Source organism: Gallinula chloropus, assembly GCF_964237585.1.
Source record: "Gallinula chloropus genome assembly, chromosome: 1".
NCBI lineage: Eukaryota > Metazoa > Chordata > Aves > Gruiformes > Rallidae > Gallinula > Gallinula chloropus.
Genome location: NC_140085.1, coordinates 75,232,258 through 75,259,580, shown reverse-complemented (window position 1 = coordinate 75,259,580; position 27,323 = coordinate 75,232,258). Strand labels below are relative to the sequence as shown.

General features: G+C 43.5%; 2 protein-coding genes across 3 annotated transcripts; one reads left to right on the top strand and one right to left on the bottom strand.

Annotated features, from left to right (window-relative positions):
* Positions 1 to 28: 28 nt before the first annotated feature.
* DNAI7 (dynein axonemal intermediate chain 7) lies at positions 29 to 22,045 on the bottom strand (the record flags this gene model as incomplete). The annotated part of the gene is made up of 17 exons (XM_084268987.1): positions 29 to 332; positions 1,265 to 1,378; positions 1,594 to 1,761; positions 2,384 to 2,598; positions 3,389 to 3,533; positions 5,003 to 5,169; positions 7,319 to 7,421; positions 8,906 to 9,182; positions 10,677 to 10,780; positions 11,922 to 12,068; positions 13,990 to 14,127; positions 16,801 to 16,902; positions 17,526 to 17,547; positions 18,058 to 18,187; positions 19,163 to 19,244; positions 21,205 to 21,225; positions 22,037 to 22,045. The coding sequence occupies 17 exons, from the start codon at positions 22,043 to 22,045 to the stop codon at positions 63 to 65; spliced, it is 2,214 nt and encodes a 737-aa protein (XP_084125113.1). The 3' UTR covers positions 29 to 62.
* Positions 22,046 to 22,497: 452 nt separating this feature from the next.
* On the top strand, positions 22,498 to 25,492 carry ETFRF1 (electron transfer flavoprotein regulatory factor 1). 2 transcript variants are annotated; one of them, XM_084270512.1, is made up of 3 exons: positions 22,498 to 22,588; positions 23,316 to 23,421; positions 23,520 to 25,492. In XM_084270512.1, the coding sequence occupies exons 2-3, from the start codon at positions 23,377 to 23,379 to the stop codon at positions 23,733 to 23,735; spliced, it is 261 nt and encodes an 86-aa protein (XP_084126638.1). In that variant the 5' UTR covers positions 22,498 to 22,588; positions 23,316 to 23,376; the 3' UTR covers positions 23,736 to 25,492. The 2 variants fall into 2 exon arrangements, with proteins under 2 accessions (XP_084126638.1, XP_084126637.1); XM_084270511.1 differs by having other exon boundaries at positions 22,499 to 22,592.
* The last annotated feature ends 1,831 nt before the right edge of the window (positions 25,493 to 27,323 follow it).

Genomic DNA, 27,323 nt, shown 5'->3' with positions numbered 1-27,323 from the left:
CTTGAAATGTAACTTTATTGAAAGCTTTTGATAATAAAGTTTTGAAGGAAAGCATGCAGTATTTATGAGTATGTTAAAACTCTTGTGGCAAGGAGGAGCTGATACACAACATCAATAAACAGGAAGCTAGCTGTTTCCACTTTACTGATTGCTTCTTTGCTGGCAGAGTCTTTAAGCATATGGTAGAGTGTGGAGTGAAATTCAGAATCTTCTTCTAGCTCTTCTGAAAAAGCTTCACTGGTTTCAGTGATCTTGAGTTTTTGTGCTTTCTGGCCATTAAACATGTACAGAGACCAGTCTTTGTCAGAATCTGCTTCAAGATGCTCACTTACCTGTCACAGGGAAATAAGAGTCCCGTCAGCCCAGGACACCAATGAACTTACTCCTCCTAGTATGAAATTCTAAATTCTGGTATATTCAGGAGTGTAATGGAGTGCTTTGAAATCCTGAAACAATATTAGTGTGCTCTGCCAAGCAGCCTGTCTGTGCACCAGGTGGTGTACCACCACCATCCTTCCCTCTGTTTTGCCTCTGTAAATTGCAAGGTTTGGCCCCTCAAGTTTCCTTGCTGCTCCTGACTCCTTGAGTAAGCAAGGTGCAACAGGCATTGTTTGTTTTAGTTCTTGCTCCTGGGATTAAGTATTACTTATCCTATCACCACATGCATTTAACTTGAGAGAGGGGGAGAGCTGCTCAAGACTTACAGTATGGTATGTTGATATGTTATGTATCTTCAGCCACAACTGGGGAATATTTTTCTGTCTGTCTGGGACAAGTTTTAACCAACCTTGGTTTAGTTCACAGATGGAAAGGCATCAATACTCCCCTTTTACAGCAGGGAACAAGGAAATTCCAGATGGACAAGGAGAAATACCCAGATATTATTTAAAGAACTTGCAGCTCAGCTTGCTATTCACAGGATCTCTGCAGCAGGATACTTCATGAAAATCATCATCCAGCTGTGTCATCCCAGCCTTGGCTAAAGCCTCCATGTCTGACATGTCAGTTACCCATTTCTAGCCTATTACCAGAACACACATTTCTGTAGCAAATGTCTTTGTTACAGATCTTGCGACTGTGGGAGCTGTGATGCACTGAAGAAACAGGCTCTGAAGCTTTACCAAACTCTCAGTCAAGCCTAAATCTTTAAACTGCTGCACTGAAAGTGTATACAGAGCTTAAAGACACTGAGGTAAGTGTATCATGCAGAAGTAAATTGTCCTTGTGCTGGTTTTCTCTAGAAGTCTACTTTAAATGCACAAACCTTGAACACTACTTGTTCTTGCCCTGCTTCTTCATTCCACTTGCTCCAGGAGAAAGCAAAAGCAGATGCCATTAGTGCCATCTGTTGATAGGCCCTAACTTCTGCTAGGGCAGCCTGTAATGCCAAAGTACAAGTTAGGGAATTAGACTGAATCATACATACATATATTTTCTGTTTGTCAGAAAGAGCTTGCTTTAATTACAGTCCATGGGCTAAGCTGCCCCAACACCTCTGCACTTGCCCCCTGATCCTGCACAGCAGAACTTCATACAAGACAGTGTTACCTAAGTGAAAAACCCAACAGGAACCCCCTCTACTCTTACACTCACCTTCTTGGTCACAGAGACATACTTGTGGGAATGCTCTCCTGGGAAAATATTCACCCCAGCATTTCTCAACAGTACTCTTAGGTTAACAGGATTTGTCCATTTTCCTGAGAGATGGGAAAGCACATCCTTCTCTTCCATCACTACTGAAGACAACATGCACTGGTTGCCCTGTTGTACAAACCAGTTAAAAACACAACGCATTACTGGTCATGCAAGCTAGTTTCTGCTTTAGGCATCAACCAGCAGTACTATGTTTGCTATTTTGGGTTATCTGCTCCTCAGTGTTGTAAACTTTCAGTCCCAGTTCTTGAAGAAAGCTGCTTTGCTGTAGGATGTCAGAAATGATACTGGTCTCCTGGCCTGTGCTTATGCTCACATGCAGTCTCTTAAAATCATGTCTGCTGCTGCACTGAGTCATACAGCCATGAGCTCAGGGATAAGCATGGGTAACACAAACATTCAGAAGGAACAAGTAGCAGTAGTAGGAGGCTGCTTTAACTGCTTGTTTGTTTCTCTCTCCTCCAAAGTACAATCTTGAATTCAGCAAAGTGGTATCAATACCAGAGCACTCGCTGGAGCGTTGCAGAACATCCATACAGATGCTGAAATTTAACTCACTGGTTCTTTTCCTTACAATGCATGGAAAAGGAGAGATGCTGCCTCATTTTCAACGAGGGGAAAACAAGATTCTAATTGCTCTTCTTGAACCTTCCCAAGTTCTTAATAAAGGACATTGCACTAATTCTTAAAAAAAACCTGTAAATATTTGGTTTAAATATATTTACAGTACCTTAATTTGTATTTGAATTGTTGCAAAGACTGTAGTAACTACAAGCAGTGCTTCATCTGTACCAGTAGGCTGCAATTCCCATGCCTGATAGGGCAGGTTCAGGTGAGCATTCTGGAGAAGGGCTACTGTGTAAAAGGCAGCCATCTCAAAGGTGACACTCTTCTCCTGCGTGTCATACGTCACGTTGCTGATGCCATCAGTTCTCCACCGTTGGCCTTTAAAAAGGGATGCAAAAGTACAAAGGCTTATGTGTAAAGCTTCTCCCCATGGTATGTGCTGGGGAAGAATCCTGGGTTAAATAATGTTCAGCTAAGACAAAATATTAGGCACAAAATAAAGAGAAGTAATTTAGGGCCAAAACTCTCTTCATGTTAATTACCTTTAAGTAAAAGGTAGGGCTGATTTTGACAGGAAAGCTCCTCAGTAGCAAAAGAAATACAAATGCTGCCATAACTGTCACGTCTTACTTGCTATATCACAGTCCACAAGCTCATTTTCAAGACTAATTTCAGACATGAAATTGTTTTAATAGGTTCTGCTCTCATGAATGTAAAGTCAAGTCAGAGGTATGTTGTATTTCTTCATTAACTGAACTATCACACATTTTAACATTTACTTTTCATATTTTAACTTAATATTAATACATGCAGTCAGGAGCTGATTTGGCTCAAAGTGAACTTCACATAGCTTCACCCCAGCAAAGTTTGACTTGTGGTATTTAATTGTATTACTGTCCATTAAATGGTGTGTGGTTTTTCCCATTCATCTGAAAAAGCTACAGAAAAAAAGCCTCAACAACCAGTCCATTATTGGATAGGATAAAAGAAAATAATTGAGCAACAAAAAACCCAAACCCAACCCAAAATCATTTAACATTGAAATCGCCAAATTATTTCTGAGCTCTGAATTGGCTCTTAGCTTTACAGTTGTATTCTGAACATACCCAAAGTCAGGGATAAATTCCATCATTCAGATTTAAAATAAATTCATGTCCTAAGTTTGTACCTGAGGGATCCCACCGAGCTACCACCGGATTCTCAAAATATATCACGTAGTCAGGATGCCTGAGGGTTATTCGTATTGGTGGCTGTGTGGTATCTTCAGCCTCTTCTGGGGGATATGGGTACACCTCCAGTCCACCATTGAGTAACTTTGCCAAGATGGGAAAAGGACAGATAACATTTTGATTAAAAACTGGTAGCTGATGAATATTTATTTTCCCCTGTCCACTTGCTGACCTATGGAGTTTCCTGACACCCCATTTAAAATGTATCTGCATTAACAGTTGGTGAACAATGCACCTTTCCACCGGCAAAGCTGAAGACAGTAGAGGGGTGACCACCACTGGGCCTCTGAACCCTTCATGTGCTGCAGCAGGCAGCTTTAGGGCAGTGCCAAAAACCCTGAAGAACCACCCCAAGAGCACCTGAGAGGCAAAAGCAGGTATCATTCCACTTCGCCCACTGTCGTGGTTTCACCCGGCTGAGGGCCAAGATCCACGCAGCTGCCTGCTCCTTTAAGGAAAAGAGCAGGTTAAAGGAAAGGGGAGGGGGGGTGAGAAGTAAGGGAAGGGAAAAGGAAGAGAAAGGGGCAAATAACCCCAAAATCAAGAAATTAAGAGGCCCGTGGGTTGGGATAAGGATAGTTTACTACGATAACAGAAAGATACAATGTAACAATACTAACAGGACTTCAAAGCAAAATATATGAAGCTGTTGATACACAATGCAGTTTCTCACCAAACCACACAACTCAGGCTGTGCCACCCAGAGCCGTCCCAGAACCCGACTGTCCCCCAAGAACCGCGCGTCCCGGCGCCGCCCCAGGCCTTCCTCCCGTCAACCCCCGATATCCTGGGCAGGACGTAACTGGCGTGGAATACTCTCTTTGGCCAGTTGGGCCACCTGTCCTGGCTTCGCCCCTCCTTTCTCATGAAGAGCTGAGAAAGTCCTTGACTGTCTGACAGCAACTAGAAACACCAGGGTGTTATCAGCACTACTCCCATTTTACTCTCAAACACAGCATTCTAGCCGCTGCTACAAATGAAATTAACTCTATCCTGACCAAAACCAGGACACCCACACAGCATCAAAGGGAATGACAGAGGTCAGTGTGCTCAGCTGGGATGGGGATCCCATGGCTCTGGCTCTGCCCACAGTCCTGCTGTCTCAGTTTGCAATGGAAGTCCACTGTGATGGAGGTTAGTGCTCCATGAGTGGGAAAACCAGAACACATGGACTACAGTCCTTGAGTATCCTGCAGAGCCTGGCACTGAATTAGCAGTAAATTGGTTTCATCTTTCACGTGTGAAAAACAAAGAGCTTCTCTCCTTGCTTTTCCTTTGGCCAGGGGCATTTTTCCAACACACAGCTCTCAGTTAGCCCATGAGTGCTGGCTGAGCACCCGCCTCTCCCCGTGTGCAGGCTGAGCTGGTCCCCACAGCTGCCCCAACCGTTGGCCAAGTGCAAGTCAAAAATTAATAGAAAACTCAGCCCCTTCAGCTTGCTGCTCACGTGGCTGTGTAACGGCACGTGCAGGGTGGTGACACGCCTCAGGACCAGCACTTCAAGGGTGGCAGGGACGGGGGTTGCACGGGGAGTAACCTCTTTTCTCACCTACCTCCACCATGCTCCAGTCCTTGGCTTGCCTGACCTGAGGCGGGAGCTGCAGCGCGTCGATGTGGTACACACCGCCCACCGGCACAAACCGCTGCAAATCGGCGACGCCTTCATCGGTTATCACCTCCTCTTCTTCATTCGTCAGCTCCCGCAGCTGCGGATCCTGAACTGGGAAACAAACCGTGTGAGCTGGTTTAAGCACCGCGTCCAGGCGCCGAACTCCCCCCACCTCTACGGTTTTCCCCTCTGCAGGAAAGGGCCACGTGCTTGAGGTAGTTCCCACTCTGCGGCATTTCAGCACCATCTACTGGTGTTTCCCAAACCTTCCAACAAGTCATCGCAATGTGGGGAAAAGACGGACAGCCAGACAAGGAAAGGCACTGCTTGCTGTGGCACTGAGCTTGTTAACAGATTTCGCTCTGCTCTAACGTTGTAGTCAAGTCAAAATGCTTGCCATAGGAATAAGGTTTTGCTGCTGAGTCACGCCATCAAGGGCAGAAGAAAGTTGGAAGTATGCAATGCAGTAGTTGGCTGAGATTGTATTAGTGAGAAAAGAAATGCAGCAAATGAAAAGATACAAGGCAATTGCAGGTCACATCCTGAAAGTGAAATGCAAATTATATTTATGAAGTGCAAGAGGGATTTTTAAACACATGAAACAAAAATTTCAGATAAAGGTAAGTAAGTCATATTTTTTCCATGCATAATTGTGTATGCATTATATATATATTAATTTAACCAAAGGCATAAATGCTATGGACAACAATGCCTAGAAGTATTTTAGTGTTTAAAAAATAAATTTCACAAAGCATTGCACTGGTGGAAGTAAGTTTCAGGGATCAAGAAACAGTGTTCAGTAATGTAAAAATAGCTACTGTGTTACAAAAATATGCTTTCAGAGAGCAAGATAATCTTACAAAATGGCAAATATCCCTATAATCTGACTTCAAGCTTTTTAAAAACCACTTGAAAGTGGTACTGATTTTATCCTGCTGTCAGATGTAGTTGCACTATTCAAAGCTTTTATTCTACTGCATTCACACCCAATAATATCATGTCCTTTTACAATCATTCCAAGCAAACACCTCAGAGGAAGCTAAGAACCGCTTTACTCCCGGCCACAGTGGTGGTTTGTGCCTTAACTTGCTTTTAAAAATAATAATAGAAAACTACATATGAGTTTTCTAAATGAAACCATTCCTCCTCTCAAACAAAATTTACTTCCTAACGCCAGTACAAGGAAGTTAAATCCAGAGAAGACTAAACCAGCTGTCGCTCTCGCTGTTCTCCCTGTCGCTGCCTCCCTGGCTTTCCTCTCTTCTACCTGTCTGTCTGCTTTCACTGGATTTGCAGTAACTGAGTGCTCTTTCAAACTCTACTCAAGAAAGGGTTCTTGGATGGATTTGCAAATCCTTAGGGAGTCAGCAAAAGCGGAGTTTTTGTCTCCTTATTAAAGCAGATAAACAAACTTGTGGGCATTCGGGTATAATTACTACATTGCTGCCCATATACATGTTACCTCATGGATTTGCAAAGGGATTTGCAAAGCCTTACAGAAAGAAGATAGCAGATTCCTCCAAAAGAAGCCCAAGTTCCCTTGAAAACCATCTTGCTCGGATGGTCTTTAGGGTCTAATCTGACAACTGGTGCTTGGACTATGCTCAGCAGAAAGTTTTGGGTTGTTTTTTTTTTAAACAAAGAAAAGTCTGTACACTTCAGCTAAACTGTGCTGAACAGTTTCTGGTCATTTTATTTAAGACAGCACTCAGTGACTGAACCATAACACTGAAGAAATTCATAACTTAACTGATCTGGGAAAGAACCAGTTTACAGTTCCTAGGTTCAGGCCCTCTTTTAAGCAGGGTGCATCACAAATACCTTGCTGTAAGCACATGTTTAAGTAACAGCAACACCTACACTGCCTGAGTGCCTGTTGTCATATCCATTGGAACCATTTTGTCTGAGGAAGCCAGTCTCAGCCTGGCAGATTCACACAGATTGCCCCTCTCACCCATAAACACACATAAACGTGTGCATAATAATACACAAACGTCACAAACATAATCAATACGTATAGGAACATAAAATAAGCATGGGGACAAAATGCATTTTCCTATCTATCTGTCCTATTTTCTCCCTGCATTTAACAATCATTAATAGATGTGTCAACAAAACTCAAGTGTTATCAAAACATCGATATCTTTGTAAACTTTGTTCCATTCACACAGAGATCTGTGTTACAATGTTTCCATGTATTAAATAAAATACTTATAAAAAGTATTTTTCCAACACTGTGCATTAAAAACTAACAACATACCTTCTGGTGGTATGTCCAAGGTTTCTGACTTCTTGGTTTCCTCCGCTGCAGTCTTGTTTCCATCAGTTATGCCGTTGCTCTTTCCTTTGGATGGGACAGCAGTCTACATAAAAAGCAGAAGACATTTTATCATTAGTTAGTTAGATGTGATACAAAAGAGAGCACACCCTCCTTCGAGGAGCCCCACTCCTCCAGCAACACTCGCGTCGGTTTTGCTCCAGGATCAAGGTTTTAGGAGAAATCATTTCTGCCTAGCCAGCAAAACTAGCTTTGGTTAAAGGTACTCTCAAACTTTGTAACCAGATAGATAAGTAGAGATAACATAATTACTTCATTTCCACAGTGAATTCCACCTCGAGCTCCCCAAGTACCATACAAGCACTTTGCCTGTGTGCACTCCAAAGTTATGTTTACACTGACTTTACAGCTAGAAGGGTGACACAAAGAAAACTTAAGCTGATGTCGAATCCAAAGCTGTACTGAAACCCTGCCAGAACCCTTGCTTGCAGTCTTCAGCCTGAAAGAGGACAGAAGGTGAGGGGAAAGAAGTGTTTACGCACAAAAATGAGGGGAAACTCAAGGCTGAGCCAGACAGGAGGAGACATGGCGGGCGCTGAGAGAAGTGCAGTTCTTCAGAGGGAACAGAAAAAATTCACAACTGGATGGAAAGAGTAAGACCTAGAAAAGAAAAAGAGAAGGACTGAAACAAGGAGCTTGAAGACAGTAATGAAAAAGTTTGTGAAAAGTGCCAAAAGACAAGATTTGTCACGTAAGTAAAGAAGAAAGGAACCAAGAAATATGGGATTTCAGGCACTGATTTACCGTGAGGTGTCAGGGGCTGAAAAGCAAAAAGGCAAAGCTTGCTGCTCCAAGCTTATTAACAAGAAATAAGGCAGGATGGTTTACAGGTATTGGGGTGGAAACCCGAGCCATTTATCCGTAGCTGCAGATGATACCCAAAGTGAAATACCCAAACCCAGTATCAAGAATCAACCCATGCAACCCCCACAATGCCCAAACCCAACATGCCCCATTGCGGAGTGCCAATGAGGGAGTCCAGCAAACAGCACCAGTGCTGGGAAAGCCTTCTCCTGGCACTGCTTCACCACAGACACCAGGACGCTACGTAACCGTACAACCGAGCCCCACTGAACTGAATCCTGCTTTGCACCCTGCAAACTTGTCTAATATTGGATTCCTGCAGCAATGTTACGGTGCTGCTGGTCTCCCAGAAGCAGAACATATCTCCACAGAGCTGTGACATATCTCACAATGGTTCCTGACGCTGGATCCTACTCTTAAACTGCCAACCAAATGTCAACCCACATCTGCCAATGACACCGCAACTACTGCACCCTGCCCAAACATCCCTTCTTACCTTCTGTAAAACTATCCTTGGTCATTCATCTTTCCACTCTCTTGAGCAGCTCTTTGGCACTGTATTAATACAAGCTGCCCAGCTGCCTTTTTCTGGAAACCATTTAAGAACCTGGCTCTCTGGACACATTAAGAAGTTGTTACACCGTGCCTGGGCTTTGAGCAGTAATAGAGACGTAGGTTATCCTTGGTGAGAGATTTTTTGCCTACCTTACTCCCATCAGAACACACTTCTTCAGTGGGCACACTGGGCTCTTCTCTAGCTTGCTTTTCTTCTTCTTTTGGTTCTTCTATGTTGCCTTGGGAAGGCTGGGTTAACTCCTCACTATCTGAGACTTCTAATTTTGGCACGCCCTGACACTGCAGCCAAAGGGGCGATACGTGATCGTAGCGAGTGTGCAATATGCGAACTGCAATGCTGGTCACAGCCAGGGCCTTTGGGAGCTGAAATCCATGCTGTGCATCACAAAACACGTGATTTCTGAACCTGTAGAAACAGTTAAAAAAATAACATTCCCTAGTAAGATTGGCAGCACACACTTTTATATGTCTTCCTATTTAAATTTACATTCTACACCAAAAGTCACCTATATTGTTTATTGTTGCATGGCACAATCTAAGAAATTGAGTGGAGTGTCAGGATATGCTTCCTGTCTTGCACAGACAGCTGCCTATAAGCCCCTCCAGAAAAGCTGTAACTGCATTAAGGGGATCAGGAGCTGCAAAAATAATGGTCAGTCCTCTTAAGATGACCATGAGTCAGAATTAGATGGCAGGTCTTCTACACACTACATTCCTGTAGTGACTAATTTATGGGCAAATCCTATGTAGGTGAGGTCACCAACTGACTCTGACACATCAGTCTCAGCATCTTCCACACAAAACCTAAAGAGAGACACAGAGGTAGAGGTAATTTTGATAATCCACCGTAGAGGTAATTTTGATAATCCACCAATCCTTGTGACAGTGTAGGAAACAGGCTGAGAGCAGGGACAGGAGGCCAATTTGCATCAGGACCAAGGAACGAACTTATGAACTTGGATTCTTTCATCAGATGCAGAAGTTTCTCGCTCACTGCAATTCCTGCCCAACCAAACCCAGAACAACTCAAATAATACTTGTTTTCATGTAAGATCAGCTTGTCCCAAGTTCTAAAATTCTTCTAGTAAAGCAGCATTGACCTCTTCTTTAATATTTGGCTGAAAACTTCAAGTGCAGCTCTTGCTGACCAGAAGACTTTAACCCAAACGGGCTCTTCCTGCAGGTCAGTCTGACATCATTGCTCAGCGCCCAACCTTTGAGTTGCCTTAGCCAAAAGCTAAGTAAGGGGTCCTTAGTCAAGACAAAGTCCTTTAACCAATTTAGTCCTCATATTTGCAGATGGGGGTAGGAATTACACTCAAAAAATATATATATATTGTTTAATATATATATAGTTTTGAAAAATGTATCAGTTAAACAGTAATCTAATAAAAAGAAACAACCTTTGATTCAGAACACACTATGGAGGATATCTGTATCCCAGGCTCTAGGCTCTTTTATCTCACTGAGAACTGAGCATCATTCACCACTTCCTAAGCATCTGTAACAGTTTAGAAACTATTAAATGCATCAGCAAGACACATTATATTTCCAGAGGAAAATACAGGAAAAAAACTCTCTGTATGAGTTTTATTGTTTGCCATTAAACATTGTTCTGGCAGCAACAGGGTCCTACTCTAGCATTCTGCAAAACAAATATATATAGATATTTCTATGTTAATACATATATTAAAAAAAACCTCTGCTTCTTAGATAAAACTCAGATGTAACCAGTACCTTCCTTAGCAACAGGGTGGTATGAAATCCATCAACTGGGAGTCTGCAGAATGAATGCTATTTAACATGAAAAAGATTATGAGAAATGGGTTCTTGGTGTTTACTCAACCTGGGGAGACAAGGCCAGGCCTCATTGCAAATTAAGGACTGCAGTACGCTGTACCTTGCTTTCTTCTTCAGATTGGCCCAAATACAGAAGGTGACATTTTTATCCTTTATGACTGCCTGCATATTTCCAGTTTCAGAATCTTCAGACATATTAGCTGTCTACAAAGCAAAAAGCCAATTAAATCATGTTTTCCTCTTTACCACTTCTCTTTACTTACATTTCCACTTGAATAAGTAAAAAAAAGACAGACAGAAATAAAAATACAAGCTCAGGTATGTTGCGTTTATGCACTATATGGCAATTATAAACTCAGATCTCTTTGTATGGGACCTTATATTATCCCCTTCTACGGTACTGCCTAATCTCCTGTTATCATTTACCCTCAGATACATTTCTCAGGACAGGTTAAATCAAAAAACCCAACTTACTGAGCACTAACACACTCCTATCCCACCATCACTGCACAGGTTATTTTACATTTTCATCCAAGTAAACCTTGTCAAATTATAACTATGGTGGGAGTTTAATCCAAAACTCAGTCAAGACAACCAAGAATTTAACATCTCTTAATTTGCAGAGGGGCTTGATCGTGAAAATACAACTTGGTTCACTATTCCCTTTACTCCTTTTCCTTTTTCTGTTTCCTCTAGCAATAGTCTTTCACTTACATACAGGATTAATACCCTTAAAATAGCAAGCGAGATCCCTACCCATACATGCACCCCAGAAAACAGACTCTGAACTACATTTTCATGTTCTAAATACTCCTTACTCTTCCCAAGATCCTATTTTAAACAAAACACTTACAAGCTAACCTTATGATGTCCTGCCTTTCACATCTGCAATTTTGTGTACAGTCAGCTAGCTCTGAAGTAAATTACTGACGCAAAACAGGAAACAAATTTCAGGCTGCGCCCCTTGCTTTCAACATCTCCAAATCTCACAAAATTTCACAATAATTTAAACTTAAATGTCTTAATGACATGGTCCCAGGCTGGATGGGGCTTTGGGCAGCCTGGGCTAGTGAAGGGTGTCCCTGCCCATGGCAGGGGGTTGGAACTGTGTGGGCTTTGAGGTCCCTTCCAACCCAGACCACTCTGTGAGTCTGTGGGAATTTCCACTTCAAAGCTTAGATTTCAGGTGTTTTGAGGAATTACAAGTTTGGTACCTGCTACACACATGACTTGGGAATCTAACTACTAATCTCTGTGACAATTCACAAACAAACACAAACCACCATCACAGGAAGACACTTGGGTGCACTGTGCATATTACAGCTTCGTTAGTAGTAAATCTCACTTTAAGTAGGTGCTGTGTAGCTCCATTGTATTTCTGATGAAGCAGATTCTGCAAATCCAGAATAGATTCCTGGTACTGGACTGTCTCTTTTTCTGTTATCTCACTCGGTGGCGTGTCCAGTAGAAGAAACTGCAACTTCTCCATTAACTGGAAGACAACATATGCGGGAAAAGAATTTCTGCTTTGACACCACCCTTGATGCACCGTGTGTTCTGCAATAAAAAGTGAGGCCAACACGCTGCTTTTGTACCTAAACACGTCTTAGCCACAGAAACAATATTTTTCTATGACAGTTCTAGATACTGTGCTGACAGCACTGTTGGATAGACAGTCAGCCATGCAAAGTGCTGGATATTCCAGGCCCAAGTCTGCCTTTCCTCATTCCTCTAGTCCACTTCCTTCATTCATTAAACTGGGGGCTGTGGAATCTTAAGTTCATGAAACAGATCATTTACTGAACCAGATGGGCCATACAAAGAAGCCTTTTGGTCAAAAACTAGTTTTAATGAGAAGTTAATTACTGTAGTAAGTATGGTACCAAAATAAAGCTGTAATCTCAATTTATGTAATCTTAAAAATATTTTTTAAAAAAGGAAGGCATACAGCAATTACATTTTAATTCTCAGAACTTAGTGTGAAGTTTGGAGTAACGCTGTCATAATGTTTTTGTCTTCCACTACACACTAATACCTTCACATCTAAATGCTTGTACAGAACTAAAAACATCCCTAGCTGGCTAAAGGGACCTGTGGCACTGGGAGGAAGGCAGGATCAGATTATATTTCATGCCTCCCTTCCAGGCTTGCCAAACTCTTCTTCCTCTTAGCCTGTGGAGTTGCAGACTGCTGCTCATTAAAGGTGTGGCGAAGCAGCAGCAGGATCGTAACCGCTACAGTCTTATTGTACCTTCAACACGATCTACCGCCACAGTGAGGTGGTCCCTGTCCACTCCGAACTGCCGACCTCCGTGACCTCACAGTTCAGAGTGTTTAACAGTTTCCTCTAAAAGCACAGAGAACAGGAAAGAAATGCTCGGGTGTTTTACACCAAGCGAAGACAGACAATGTTTCTGACATCACCTTGCGTTTCCAGTAGGGGCCAGAGGCAAACGCCTCTCTTCCAGTACCACGTAACACGCGGCTGAGAGTACGGCGCAAGCTCGTACGCAAGTACAAGGCCCAAAGCAGCTGTGCCTGCTTTGGTGTCAGATGGGAAACACACAGCAGGGAAGGAAGTGTGGAAATGGGACAGATGACACAGCAGGAGGAAGAGAGGCAAGAAGGACCAGAAGCAGGCAAATCTCAGGCTTTCTGCTTGGGCGGCAGCGCAGAAGAGAAAGGGAGGAGCCACCTGCTGACAGGCTTGGAAAGGACTGTCACGTTCCCCTGCAGCTCAGGAAAAGGCAGCACGCAGAAGGTAACAATTGCAGCACCAAGCCAGCATTGCAAGGTGGGAACTCTTAACACTCAGAACCAAACCAGCCCAAGGAAAGTCGCATTACGCATGTGCCTTTCAGCCCCCATTTCTGGAAGACCCCATTTAACTTCCTGAAAAAAACCCACTATGAAGTTAGCATAAACTACAATTAAATCCTGCATTGACAGAGCAGCCACAAATTGCTTGCCACTGCCTCATAAAAACACCAACGGTTGGTGACCTGCATTTTGGGAAACCCTGCTCTTACAGGACACTTTGCTGGCTGTGTTCCATGATAAGGCTGCTGTCCACTGAAGCATCTGTATATGGGATGAGCTTTTATGTTGTGGGTCATGGCTGCTTGAAGTGGAAGATGGATGTTGGGATGCTACAGCTCCATTATATGTCAATCTCTTAAATGCAGTGCATATTTAAAGGTAATAGTCTTCTCCTTCAGAGTTACCAACAGATCAGTATAAAAAAAAAAAAATAATAATTATAAAAACTGAAGAAAAACTCCTGGGTTTTGGAGGCTACAGCCAATTTCAGCCATTTGGTCACATAAAAAACCCCACCCTAAAAGGAGGGGGAAAGGGACTGTTCAGATAGGTTCTGGTAAGCTTAAATTGGAAAATACCATTTTCACACTTACATTTAGCACCTGTTCTCCCTTCTCCATCACAAGCTGAATGTCCTCATTTTGATCTTCAAGCCATAAGCTCATGAAAGTATTTATTTCCTGCAGTACAGTTGGGTCAGGACTTCCGTCACAATTGAGGTAATGCTCCCACTACAGGAAAAAAACCAAGGAAAAGGAGATACAGGCATGTGGTGCAAGAGACAACCATTATTAAGGGATAAAGAAGGATTCCGAAGGACGAATATGTGATAGTGACGCATTCACACCTGCAGCTAAACAGGATTGCAACAGCATCTGGCTTATCATTATGCCAGAAAAAAAAGGGGTTTACGTTAATATCAGTACCCCTGCCCACCCAACATTTGCTGCTCACAGCTGCTCCTTTATCGGTGGTCTCTGCTCTGCTGGGTGCAGCTTGTGTGTCTAGAAAGAGGAATGAATTCAGTACCTGATGCAAACGTGGCACTGAAAGGATAAATGGTTGAGAACACCAGCAAGGAACCAGCACAGGTGGAAGAAGGACGTGTTTCTCAGACCCAACACTGCCAAGGAAACTGAAAACTCCCACGCTGGCAGTAAAGCTGCTTAAGTGACTTCTACTTCAGCAAGTTTATTCCTCCTTTCACTGCCTCTGAAGGAGATGTCCTCCTCCTTACCAGCACCAGTTTGGCTGTTACAGAACTCTCTGCTGGGAATGTGAACAGGATTGAAAGACTTATTTTTATTTTTAATAATTTTATTTTCAGATCAATTGCTGGTCACTCTTGGCAGGGGGAGGGGAAATAATCAACAGTCACAGGCCAAACCCACCCAACTCTGCACGCAAGTCTAACATTGTCTCATGGGATCAATGTTACAGCTCTAATGCAATTTTTTATTCATGTAGTAAACTAAAGAAATCCTGCCTCTGCATGCTGTGAGGATTAATGATATAATGTAACTGAAGATTGCATTACAGCACAAAATGGATCTTTTAAAGCCAAAGTGCTCATGTAATTTCATTCCCGACCACTTCCAAAACCATTTACGCTGACTTAAAAAAAAAAAACAAACAATAATACATGAGGGTTCTGGAAGCTCTTGTGTAACAGATTGATCAGTCTTCAGTAATTAAAACATCCATTTTCTTCTTTTGTGTGCATTTGCACTTGAAAGCAAGCTTCAGTTTCAGGAAAGCACGTCCTTAAGAGTAACAGCACATGTTTTTTGAAAAAAAAAGGATAGGTTTGATGAAAATTTGCCAGGGTATCTGTTACTCCACATGGAAATTTGCTGGAAATGGATGTAGAAACTCAGCATTTGGTATTATATATTTCTTTTGCCCTAAATATTTATAACAACAGACCAGTAAAAGCTCTGGTATTTCCCATAATCTGCCAGCATTTTATGTAAAGATTTATTTTAAAAATAATAGTTCTATTTTGCCATTCCTTTTCGAAACACAAAAAAATTCTTATGCTTCTCCTTCTGAGACTCCTCTTCATAAGCCGTCCATAAATAACAACTGCTGCCTTACCAAATGACAGACTGATTTGCTTGTTCACAAGGATGATAAAGTCAGAGCTTGTCATCAATTGAAAAAACTAATAAAAATCATCCAAAGATGTCAAGACCTAACTGTGAAGTGCCCACACTGCACCCTTGTGGCAACAAATGCAATGGGCACGCTGGAAGAGCCTAACCGGCGTGCCCAGACCTGCCAGTTCTTTCTGCTGGGCTCCAGATGAGGCCACATCTGGAACGCTGTATCCAGTTCAGAGTCCCATGGGACAAGAGAAAGAGCAGGACCATGGAGAGTCTAGAGGAGGGACATTAAGGTGCTTTGGGTACTCGGGAAAACCACATGTGAGGAAAGACAGAGCTTTGTTAGTCTGGGGAGGACTAACAAAGCCAAGGGAGGTACTAATTGCAATCTGCTAGTACCTAGAGAAGGTTTATAGGGAAGCTAGAGGCAGAGTTGCAGAGGGATGATGTGTCATGACAATCTGGCAACAATCACGAGCTGTAACAGGGGAAATGCCAATTGGATTTACAGAAAAATCTTTACAAAGAGTCAAATAGGTTGCCCAGAGATACTGTGGTATCCTTAGAAATGTCCAAAACACAACTGAGCACCTTGTTCTAGCTTCAGAGCTTGCCCTGCTTTGTGCAGGGGGTTGAACTACATGAATGTTAGGAATCCCTTCTAACGTGATTTATCCCATGACCCTAAACATGTTCCACAGAGGACTAAGCGACACTCAAGGCAAGGAGAAAATCCTTGTGCCCAGGAGTCTGTTCAGCCTCACCTGGAACCAAACTGAGCAAACCTCCTGTCAGACTCTTCCTGAATGATGTTTCTGCATGAAGGAGTCACACGAGTGAAAGGTTCTACTAGGGTATTCCCATACCTTGCTATTTAATTTTACAGGAACATAGTACTGAGGGTGATGATTCAACCACCACGTGTGTCACCCTAAACTGCAGACACTAACTCTAAGCTGCACTTTCCCGTATTTCCAGCCCTGATATCCAACCCACACCTGTGCCATGTCCTTCAACATTCTGGCCAACCACTCTTTGAATGATGACCTATGATATCCAGGAATCTCAGAATCTCAAGTTCTACAAAAACACTTTTAACTCCCAGCAGACCTTTTTTGTAGATGTTTAAAAGTTAATTGACAGTGAGGATGGACAGTTACTACCTTGAGATGGAACTTGAAATGTTGTCATAGCACTCAAGAAATGGAAACTCCTGGATCCTGTAATGGAGAGACAGCTAAAAAGCCCTTCATTGTTGAACCCTGACAATAGTGGGCAGATTTTGGAAAGCAAGCTTACCTTTGCATAGGCTCTATAATCCGTTTTCCACTGCTGTGCAGACAAAAATTTCTGTTCCAGGGAGCGAAGTTCTGCTAGTTCAGACTCCCTTTGTTCTTGATACTGTTAAAACACATATATCAATCAGGAGTTAAAATATTTGATTTAGTCCTTATAATTACTTTATATCAATTAAAAAAAATAGGATATTTGAATGAGTTATAAAAAACAATCACTGATAATTTGGGGGGGTTTTATGAAACAATTAAGAAGATCACAGCAGTAAGCAATATGTTATTGCCATCACATTAGTTGCTTATCCATATGATAAAGTGTCATATGATTGTTAACCTCTCACTTGAACAGTTTCTACAGCATCACCCTGGAGCTAGCTCTAAAGAGAGCTGCTAAAAAAGTGTAAGCACATGTTGGAATAATGCTCACAATGCTGTGATGTTTTTCCTTATAATTTCTCTTATTTTAAATTCCTCTCCTCCCCAGGGTAAAACAAATGTGCTGTGAAGGACAAAAGGCACAGGCAAGAGTGATTTTTTTTTTGGGTGGGGGGAAACTGTAGTAAATCTCCTTATTTTTAAAAGTTCCAGAAAAATGTTTAGATATTAACAATCACTTTTTGTTATGAATTCCAATCTTCTCAGAAAAAATAGATATGTATTCTAACACACACACACATATACATGCAGACACACAACTCAATGTATCTGCCCTAGCATGTAATCACTTACAGAATTTATTTTCTTGCCACAGCTGCACACAAAAAATACATTCAGTTGAAAGGAGAGTGGAAATGGAAAAAACACAGAAGAGGGATTTATTCAAACTGAAGTATCACATATCACAAAAGTTAATGCATTTAATTAACCACAGCATCTTTATGGATCAAAACCAGGTAAGACTACGTCTACTCAGGGAATTTTTCTGAATCCAAGCAACACCAAGCCAAATATTTTGCTCAGTGAAAGAACACTATAGGAAATAAAAATAATCAAAATCAGCACCTTTTCCCTTGGCTTTACATGCATTATGTTCTACTACTAACCCAGCTCACCACCTTCTCAACTTATATAAAAGTACCTTGGCCAGATTTTTCATTATTAATTTTAATCTAGTGATGCTAGAAATTTCCCCTTATATTGTTCCTAACCTAAGGACATAAGGAAATTAATTTCCATTCTCACACTCAATTACTAATGTTTTACAGACCTCGTCTCAAGTTTAGAAACAGGATTAGATTTTTTTCAGTGAGTACAAACTAACTTTTGCCTCAAGCTTTTCCATCTGCTCCTGTTCAATTCTCTCCTTTTCAAGTCTTGCTGCTTCTTGTTGAGCTTGAAGCCGGGCTTCCTCTGAAGATTGGGAAATACATCAAGTGCATAAGTACATTTTGCTTAATAAACCCAGACAAATTATTTTGTTATTAGCTGTAATGTGAAAACAACCATAATAATGAGCAACACAAATGTGTATTTTACATTGTGGGGGAATCTTCCAAATGAGCCAAATTAATTCAAATCATAGTCCTAAAACACACTATTGGTGGCACTACCCCTCTCAGCCTGTGATAAGTGGAGACAAGGATCAGCAAGCCCTCTGCCTTCCCCTGAGAAACCACCTGCAAAGGTTACCAGTGATTAGTAGTCCCTTACTAGCAGTCACAGCATGCCCAGGCCCACACCAGGTTGGATTAAGAGCAGAAATGGAAGTAGAAGAGATGGATCTGACGTTAGGAGAGGGGCAAGGGGGTGCCTACACTGCAAAAGCAGACACATTCAGGTGGTGAGGACAGGTACGACAAGCAACAGGGATTTCATCTGAAGGGATACGGAAGAATCTTGAAGAAGTGGGTGGAGAATCACTCACTCAGAGGCTGCAGAAGCCCAAGCAAGCTACACCTCAATCTATCCTAGTTGACAGTCACCTTAACTGCTCACCCCTTGAGAACACCAGCCGTTCTGTTGGCCTTCTCTGGAAAAAGTACTTCTCAGAGAATTTCTCTTGACTACTGGCAACTTGAGAGGAGATGGAGGAAAAAAACCCAACATTTTGTGGTGGTCTAACTTGATAAGAATATTTCAAAAGGTAAATAAGTCAGTAAATAAAATCCAATTCTTCCAGCCGTTCTCCTTCCCAAGTTCCTAATCGCAGCAGCAATAACCAGGGAAAAGGGTAGGGCCCTAATAGGGAAGGGAGATGTGGGAGGTGGTAGGCAACCAGTAACACAGAATTTGGCCCACACAAGAAAACAGGGATGAAACAGCCACAGATACTGGTGCATACATAGTTTGGGGGATTACTTTCTGTCCTTTTAAATAAAATACATGATTTGTGCTATCACATTCCCCATCAGTTAAGAGCACAGTACCTTCCTCTTTGAGCCTCCTTTCTTCTTCTTCCTTCTGTAATCTCAGTTGTTCAGCGTTGCTAACTTTCTTTTTGCCTCCTGACTTAATGTTTGCAATAATAAAAGAGAACACAGGTCAACATTGGTTTAATACATTTTGGGAGACATTTGCCCTTCTAACTGGATCCCTGAATTAAGATTTTAGACTCCCTACACAGTCAGTGAAGCCTCCAGGATGGCAGCCCAAAGCCTGGATTCAATTTTCCCTCGTTTTCATGATGCAATATATGCTCTTACAATTAATATACTAGTCTGTGCTAGACACTCCTGAACATGGCCACACCAGGGGAATATTAAAATATCTTGTTTTAATGTGGAAACTGAACATCAGGCAGATCTACTAATGAAGTGAATATCAAACATTTTGGGACATATTTGGAAATGTATGTTGGGATATAGGTAAGCCTGGCACTTAGAAGTCTAATTCACAAGACAAAACAGCAGAGTCCTCTACTGTCAGAAAATCCTTCCATAACTCAAGACAGTTAATTGTTCAACTTCCAGGTTAAGCCTAGAATAACTGTTTTAAACTGGGGCTTCTCAAAGATTATCTTCCTCTATAAATTATCCTCAGCTTGGGCACACATTTTAAAAATGTAAAAGCCAAGGTAAGTAACATGCAAAAATCTACTGACATGGAACAGATAAACCAAAATAGAACATTCATTTTTGCCCTGTAATTCATAGCATTCATAGGTTCCTCACTGATAAAACACATAAAACTTTGATAATTGGATCTGTGCACATGAGGCCATGTTGCCTTCAAGTGACTCAAACATCTACAATGTGGAAAGCAAAAATCTCTTTGGATTTGAAGACTTAGATTTAGCCTCTTGCTTTTTTTCCTCACCAGCAAACAAGAAGATTCCTGGATGAGGTTTTATTTTTCTATTATAATTAATTCTGGGTTTTGTGTTTGTTTATTTGTGGAATTGACAGTGTCTTGGAGTGACTAATCAAACTTGGAAAGCCACTCACTTTAAACTACTTTGCAAGGCAATGATTATATACATAAATGTATTTTTGAATACAAAGGTTATCACCGAGCTTTCAGAAAAACAATGGTGAGAATTTAGGGCCAACAAGAAATGTACATCCAGCAGAGTTAACAAGAATGCAGTCACATTTGCTACCAAAGCATTTATTTGCAAAACTTTCAGAATAGAGTCAGAAAAATCACAATTCCACCCATTAAGACTTCAGGGAAGAATCAATTCCCTCCAGTTTAAAAAAAAAAAAAGTAAAATAATCTTTTTACTGCTTTTCTTCCAGAGAAAATGGAAAATCTGCTTGTTTGAATTACTAATAATCACTTTTTAGTCAACCTCTTTTCACACACTCATGACTTACCATAATGCTGACCGAACTGAGATGCAGAGTTCCCTAAGGAATACACTTGAATGTGTCCTCTTTCGGAGGAGGAATACATACTTATCACTGAATTAAGAATAATCCACGACATGAATTTATGCAACCCAGATTCCTGTGGTCTTCTACCTGTTGTCCCCACTGCCCATCATGTTCTGCATCCACCCTGTGGCTCAGAGCCAGGACGCTGGTCCTCTGCCCTGGACATCCGCTGCCAAGTATAACACACAGCCGCTGCGCCTGCTGCCTGCTCCCTAGCAGATCTGCAGGAACATGACTCCAGGAGGAGTCTCCTGGAGACACCTGGTCCTCTCTCAAATTCGACCAAGCCTGACCAAGTGGCTCAGAAGAAATGAAGATTTTAAAAAAAAGGTGTGTTTTCTTTTTAAAAAGCACATGTGCATACAGTTACTGTGTCACAGAACCTTTATTAGGAAAGAATCTCTTAAAAATAACATTTTGTAGACTTTAGGCCCAGAAGTAACTGATGTTTCTTTTCATTTCAGTATGAAGCACTTTGTAATTTTACTCCTTTAACTTCCAGAGTACCAGAGCTGTGCTGGCACGCTGGCTCAGTGAGCACCATGAGGCACCAAACACTGCCTGTGAACTAGAGTGTATTTCTGCCTACCTACCTTTTTTTTCTTTTTTGGACCCTAGAAAATCAGGAGGAGCCAAAAACAAAACAAAACAAAAACCAACAACCAAACAAACCAACAAAACAAACAAAAACCAACAAAACAAACAAAAACCAACAAAACAAACAAAAACCAACAAAACAAACAAACAAAAAAAGGGAAAGTGAACATCAGAGAACAAGGTACTGAGGACTCAGGTGTAATTAGAGAATATTAATGTACAACAAATTTAGTTCCAGATAAAATTTACTTCAAAAAAAGATGAACTTTTCAGCTGACACGGTGTGCTACTCCTGATAACATGAAATTAATGACCTCGAAGAGCAGAGAAACACCACGGGTCTTTTTAGTCATGGGGAAACCACACACGAAATGGGGGAGGAAAAAAGCGAGAGGAAACTTCTCTGACTGACTGGGGGATTGCAAACAGATCCTAGGAAGCCAAAGATCCAACAGCAAATCCCCTATTTGTTTAACCAAACAGTTACCTTTTCTGTGCCATGTCTAAATATTGCCAGGTGGGTTTCTCTAACTTTGGGGAAAGGGGGAGACAGGAGCCCAGGAGAGTTGTTCTGAGCTGGCAGCCATAGTAACAAACCACAGCATGAGGAATTAGGTGGGTTCAGATTAGTCATTAGGAGGAAATCCATCCCTGTGCAGGTGGTGAGGACCTGGCACAGGCTGCCCAAGAAGCTGTGGCTGCCCCCTCCCTGGCAGTGCTCAAGGCCGGGCTGGATGGGGCTTTGGGCAGCCTGGGCTAGGGGAGGGTGTCCCTGCCCATGGCAGGGGGTTGGAACTGGGTGGGCTCTGAGGCCCCTTCGAACCCGACCCGGCCCATGACTGTGCAGCACCAGATCAGGGGACTGATTTCTCAAGCCCTTAAATCTCGCCTCCGCCACCCGCCGCCGGCAGGCCGCGCGGAACGCCTCAGCCCAAGCCTCGGGCTCTCCCCCGCGCAACCAGCGCCTCACGCCGCCCGCCCCCGCCTCGCCCCTCTACCCGCAGGAGCCCGAGAGGCCCCGCGGCCGCACCGGCAAACGGCCCGGGCCCAGCCCGCTGCCACCCGCGGGTGCGGCTCCGCGGCCGGCACGGGCAGCTCGGACGCCCAGGCCAGGCGCCGGCGGCAACAACCCGCCTACGTAAGCGGACCCCGGGCCGCCCCCCGGCCCGCTCTCACCATGCTGCCGCTGCCGCCACCACGTTGCCTAGGCGACCAGCCCCTCCTCCCGCGCGCTGGCCGCCGCCAATCGTGTCTTCACCCCTCCAGCGCCCCGCCCCGCCCTCAGGCGCAGGCGCGTTGCCGCCGGCCGGCAGGCCGAAGGGCGGTGGCTGGTGTTATGACTGTGTCGTAAAGCGGCGCTGGCGAGGATTACGGCTTGGGGTCGGTAAGGTGTTGCTGACCTTTTCTTCCCCCCCTTGTACCAGGGGTTTGGGGTTTGGGCCTGGGGGCAGCCGGGCTGGGGGCCACCGACTGCCGCAGGGACAAGGGCAGGGCAGGGAGGCGGGCAGCGGCCCCGCAGGCGAGGCAGGGGGAGGCGGCAGCCCGCAGGGACGGGCCATGGCCCCGTCGCGCCTCAGGAGGGCAGCTGGGTCCCGGCTGGTGCCGGCCGGGGACGGGGCGGGCGAGCCCCGGGCGCTTTGTTTGCAGAACGAAGCTCCGGTTCGCGCTCGCTGGCCTCTGAGCATAAAGAGCCGCGATTCCTGCGGGTTCGTTTTTACACGCATAGTGAGCGCAGCGTTTGTGTGTGTTGCTGCCTCCCTTGTCTGTGACAGGCCTCGGAGGGGGAGGCAGCCGGGCAGGGACCGCCAGCCCCCGGGGGCGAGCGCAGGGAGAGCGGAGCGAAAGGGCTGGGAGGCCGCTCGTTCCGCGCTTGGGGCCGGGGCGGGCAGAAGGGGAGGCGAGAGGGAGAAAGTAGGGAAAGACAAAAATTAAAAGAAGAGGCGGGGTAGAACCCAGGAAATAACCAAGTTGTAGTGAATTGGGAGGGGGGGGGGGGGGGAGGCTGCGGCGGGATAAAGTCTGGTGAGGAGCCACGTAGCTCCTGTGGAGGATGAGGCTGGGACTTGCTGGCTCCCGCGGAAGGCTAACGCCAAACGTTATTCTTCAGGTTAAAAAAATAAAAAATCAGACAAGGAAAAAAAAAAAAAAGAGTTCACCGAAATGTGAGAATGGCCAAATCTTTAAGAGGTGAAGTGTTGAATCTGTACAAAAATGTAAGTGTCAAATGCGCTGTCCTTAACCAGACAAAACCCCTTCGCTGTGTGCTCCATCTATTAAAAACTACTTTTTTCTCCCTCCCCCCACCTTCAAGCTGCTGTTCCTCGGAAGGGAGTATCCCCAAGGAGCAGACTACTTTAGAAGCCGTTTGAAAGCAGCCTTTCTAAAAAATAAGGATGTGAAAGATCCAGAAAAAATCAAGCAGCTGATTGCACGAGGAGAGTTTGTTATAAAAGAGTTGGAGGCTTTGTACTTTCTCAGGAAATACAGAGCTATGAAGCAGCGGTACTACAGCGATGACAATCAGTAGCTGGTGTTAATGACCATGCCTGTAACACTACAAATCGGTAAAAATAAACAATAAAAGAGCTGCAACCTCAGAAGAAATGAAATGTAAATCCTTCTGACCCATCCAAAGTACAAACTGGGACTTTGCTTCCCCCCCTTAAGTAGTTGCTTGAAGGATGTGGTGTTTGTCTTCTCTGGGAAACAGGTTTTTCTCAGCTACTTTTGACCCCCTTGAACTAAATCCTCATGTACCAGAACAGTTTTGCAGGGAGCAGTGGTAGTGTGAGTCTGTTGTGGTTCATGTTGAGAGATGCGGAGCAGGGGTATCGCTGTGCCGCTTGTTACCACCTGATGGCCGTGCGACTGAACGCTGACTCAAGGAGCTGCACTTCTTTCACAAGAGTAATCTGCTTTGGAAAGTCTTGCACATTTAAAGATTTGTTTCCACCTTAAACAAACACCTTCTCCAAAGTAAAGAGTAATTGCTTAAAAGCTTTCAGTTACACCTGCAGTAACGTGCTCGGCATCCTCTCGGTAGGTTGGTGGGCAGCGCCGTCTTCCTGTGCCAGAGGACTTGAGGGGTCAGGAGAGGGGTGAATTTGAGCAACTGAGCACTGAAACCCTAATGACAACTCCTGCTGCTGCTGGTTTATGATGTTGTGTAACTAATGCAGCAGGACTGTGCAGCTCAGTCTCTCCCCCAGAAGACAAGCCCCACTGTGGGCGTTTGCTCCATGGCTAACGCTGCAGACCTTGGATTGGCTGGAGAAGAGATGAACTTGTGCCGGAACTGATACTCCACATATACTACGTTGTGGGGTGTAATTTTTTTCCTCCAGGGAAGTAAATGATACTGGAGATGGGACAGAAACAATCTCTGGCATACAGGTAAGACATCGCTGCAGGAGAACTGGTGGGAATAGCAACAGTCTTTACATGTGTAAATAAAAAGGAAGGCAAGTTAGACTGTACACTAGTTTGTGATGAAGTGTGTGTGAAAAAAACCCAGCCCTACCACATCAACTCAACTCTTCTACAACATGTTGCAGTTAAGCCTATTCCCAACAAAGAACATCTATACAAAACTTGGCCAGCCCATAACTGACAGAAGATTATCCAGACGCTGTAACAAAGCGTGAGCTGTAGAACAGCAGCAGTTTTGCTGTTCCATACAAAGTCTTTTGTGTTCTCTCTAAGTTCATGGCAGGCATTTGATGGAAGAGAGAGACATGCACGTGGAGCGCAGAGTACTTTGAACTCATAGGCTAATCTTCACACCAAGCCTGCTGTTCCGCTGAGGGAAGCAAGGGCTGGGGGCCCTTGCACTGGACAAGGTGCAGGCCAAGCAGCCCGCCCCAGCCAAACGAGAAGCGCAGCGTCACCCTGGGCGAGGCTCTGCTCATGGCAGAGCACGGAACGAGCCAGAGGTGGTGATGGGTCAGTAGGATACAGCATGTTGTCAAAGCGTGGCAGCCCCCCCTCTCATCGGAAGGGGAACACCAGTGGGCAAAGCCAACAGCTCTGTGACCAGCCATGAGAAGTACAGGAGCGAAAATGGGAACAGCTGCCCGAGACGCGCGATTCGTGGGATGGTCTGATACAGAGCTGAGGCGCTGAAAGTCTTGGAGGGGAAAAAGGGAACTGGGAGAGAAACTCACAATAACTATTTTTTTTATTACATTACAATAAATAGGAGCAGTACAGCTTGACAAAAAAATGACAAATTCCAGATCACCTCACAGCACATACTCCTAAAAACATTAAAAATTTTAAAACAAACAGTGGTCTTTTTTTTTTTGTCTTTTTTTGCTTTGTTTTTTTTTTAACTTAATGTCTGGTATGACCAACGTTCCTAGGTCACGCAACCAAATGATGGAAAAACTGGATCACACTGCATATGTTCCACATCAAATAAAGCACAATGTACAAAATGTGCATGTTTCCGTTTACACTATACAAAAATAGTTAAAATACATTCCAGGTAAACATATTACATTAAGAAGTCATTCTAGTAAGAAGTTGGCACTCAAGAGGAAAAAGCAGAAGTATTTTCAACATGAAAACACAAGACAGTGGAATAAAGAAATGTTAGGAAAGATTTACCATCTCTGTAGCTTTATGTAAACTTGAGACAAAACGATTCGTTTACAGTTTGATGGTCTTTGAAGGTAACAATTGTATTGCTTCATAGTACAGACAGGAGCAGAAGATTGTGTGTCATTGTTGACCCGTTACAGAGAACCCATTACCGTAACGAGACCCGACGCGGTGAAACGTTCAGTTAGTGAAAAACCTTAGGGCGAGGAGGCTGGGTCAAGGGAATTCGAATTCAGTTTTGAGACAACCAATGGTAAGAGCTGTTTACCTGTTACATAAAGCTACTGCAAGAAGGTGTTACTCCCTGACACATGGCAATTTGATGTAGTAACGTGGTAAGCGATTCACATGTTTGTTTAGCAGTTGCTGTCGGAACGGACAGCATCCCAGTTATGTTCTTCGAAAGCATTTCAAATAGGGAAAGACGGAATAATTAGGAGATCAACTTGTGCAAGCTGCAATCCAACATGCTTCACCAAATCTCAACAAATATTAAGACAAAACAGCACAACAGTGGCAAGGATGTGTGTATTGGGGTTGGTTTTTGAAGTAAAAAAGGGCTAATCGAAATAGATTTTGTACTGATTTAATTAGATTGGTGGCTACAGATCACATTTACTGAAAAAAATAACCCAACAAACCCAACCCAAAACAAAACCTATTTCATATATATATATATATAGCTTTTCATCAGAGCTATATAGATCCGCAATTGATGATTAAGATATTGCAGCTAAAATTTCTCCAACATTTTTAGTTAAAATAATAGAAGAACTTCAGACCAGCCCTAATTTTACATGCAGTGTGACTCAGTTACCAAAAATCTTTGTGTAATCTTAAGATTACTCTCATTTGGCTCAAGGTATCCTACCCACTCTTCCTACGTTCTTCGTCTATAGCCAAGAGCATCTCAAAATGTGCAAATACCTGTCTCCAAAACGGTTTTACCTTGGAAGCTATAAAACGCTTTGTGACATTCCCAATCTCTTCTTATTCCTCATTGGTCCTTTCAATACAACGTCAGGTTCTCCTACTACTGTTTTTCAGAATATTTCACCATCTATAGTTAATTTCGCATCGGAGCTGTAAGAGGGGTTGGGGGTGGTGGTGGTGGTGTGTGTGCCTGGGTTTTGGAGGAGGGTGGGGAATGAGGGGGGCGGAGGCAGGGAAAGGCATCGTTTCTCTCAGCCACGTTGAAATCAAAGAGCACGCAGCAAGGCGGGCAGCTCTCCCCCAGCGAGAGGCACCGGGTTGGGTTTCTCCCTGGAAGCCAAAGAGCTGTTCTCACGCAGTTGCGCCTCTGACATCATACAGACGGTCCAAATCACACAGGTCTGTGAAAAGTTTCCACCCCATTGTTCAGGTATACTTTTAAATTAGGGCAATGCTGCTGTCACTCCCTGTTCCAAACTTCCCAGTGTCCTGAGCTATCTTGTTTCAGTGCCTTGTGTTTTCTGTTCTGGGGCACACCACAGCCACAGCCTCAGTTTTTACGCTGCAGCTGAGTCAGGTA

Bases quoted from the DNA above. Each gene is read 5' to 3' on its own strand.
- ETFRF1 (XM_084270512.1), top strand. From the start codon at position 23,377: ATGGCCAAATCTTTAAGAGGTGAAGTGTTGAATCTGTACAAAAAT. The intron at 23,422-23,519 runs GTAAGTGTCAAA...CCCACCTTCAAG, and splicing joins TGTTGAATCTGTACAAAAAT to CTGCTGTTCCTCGGAAGGGA.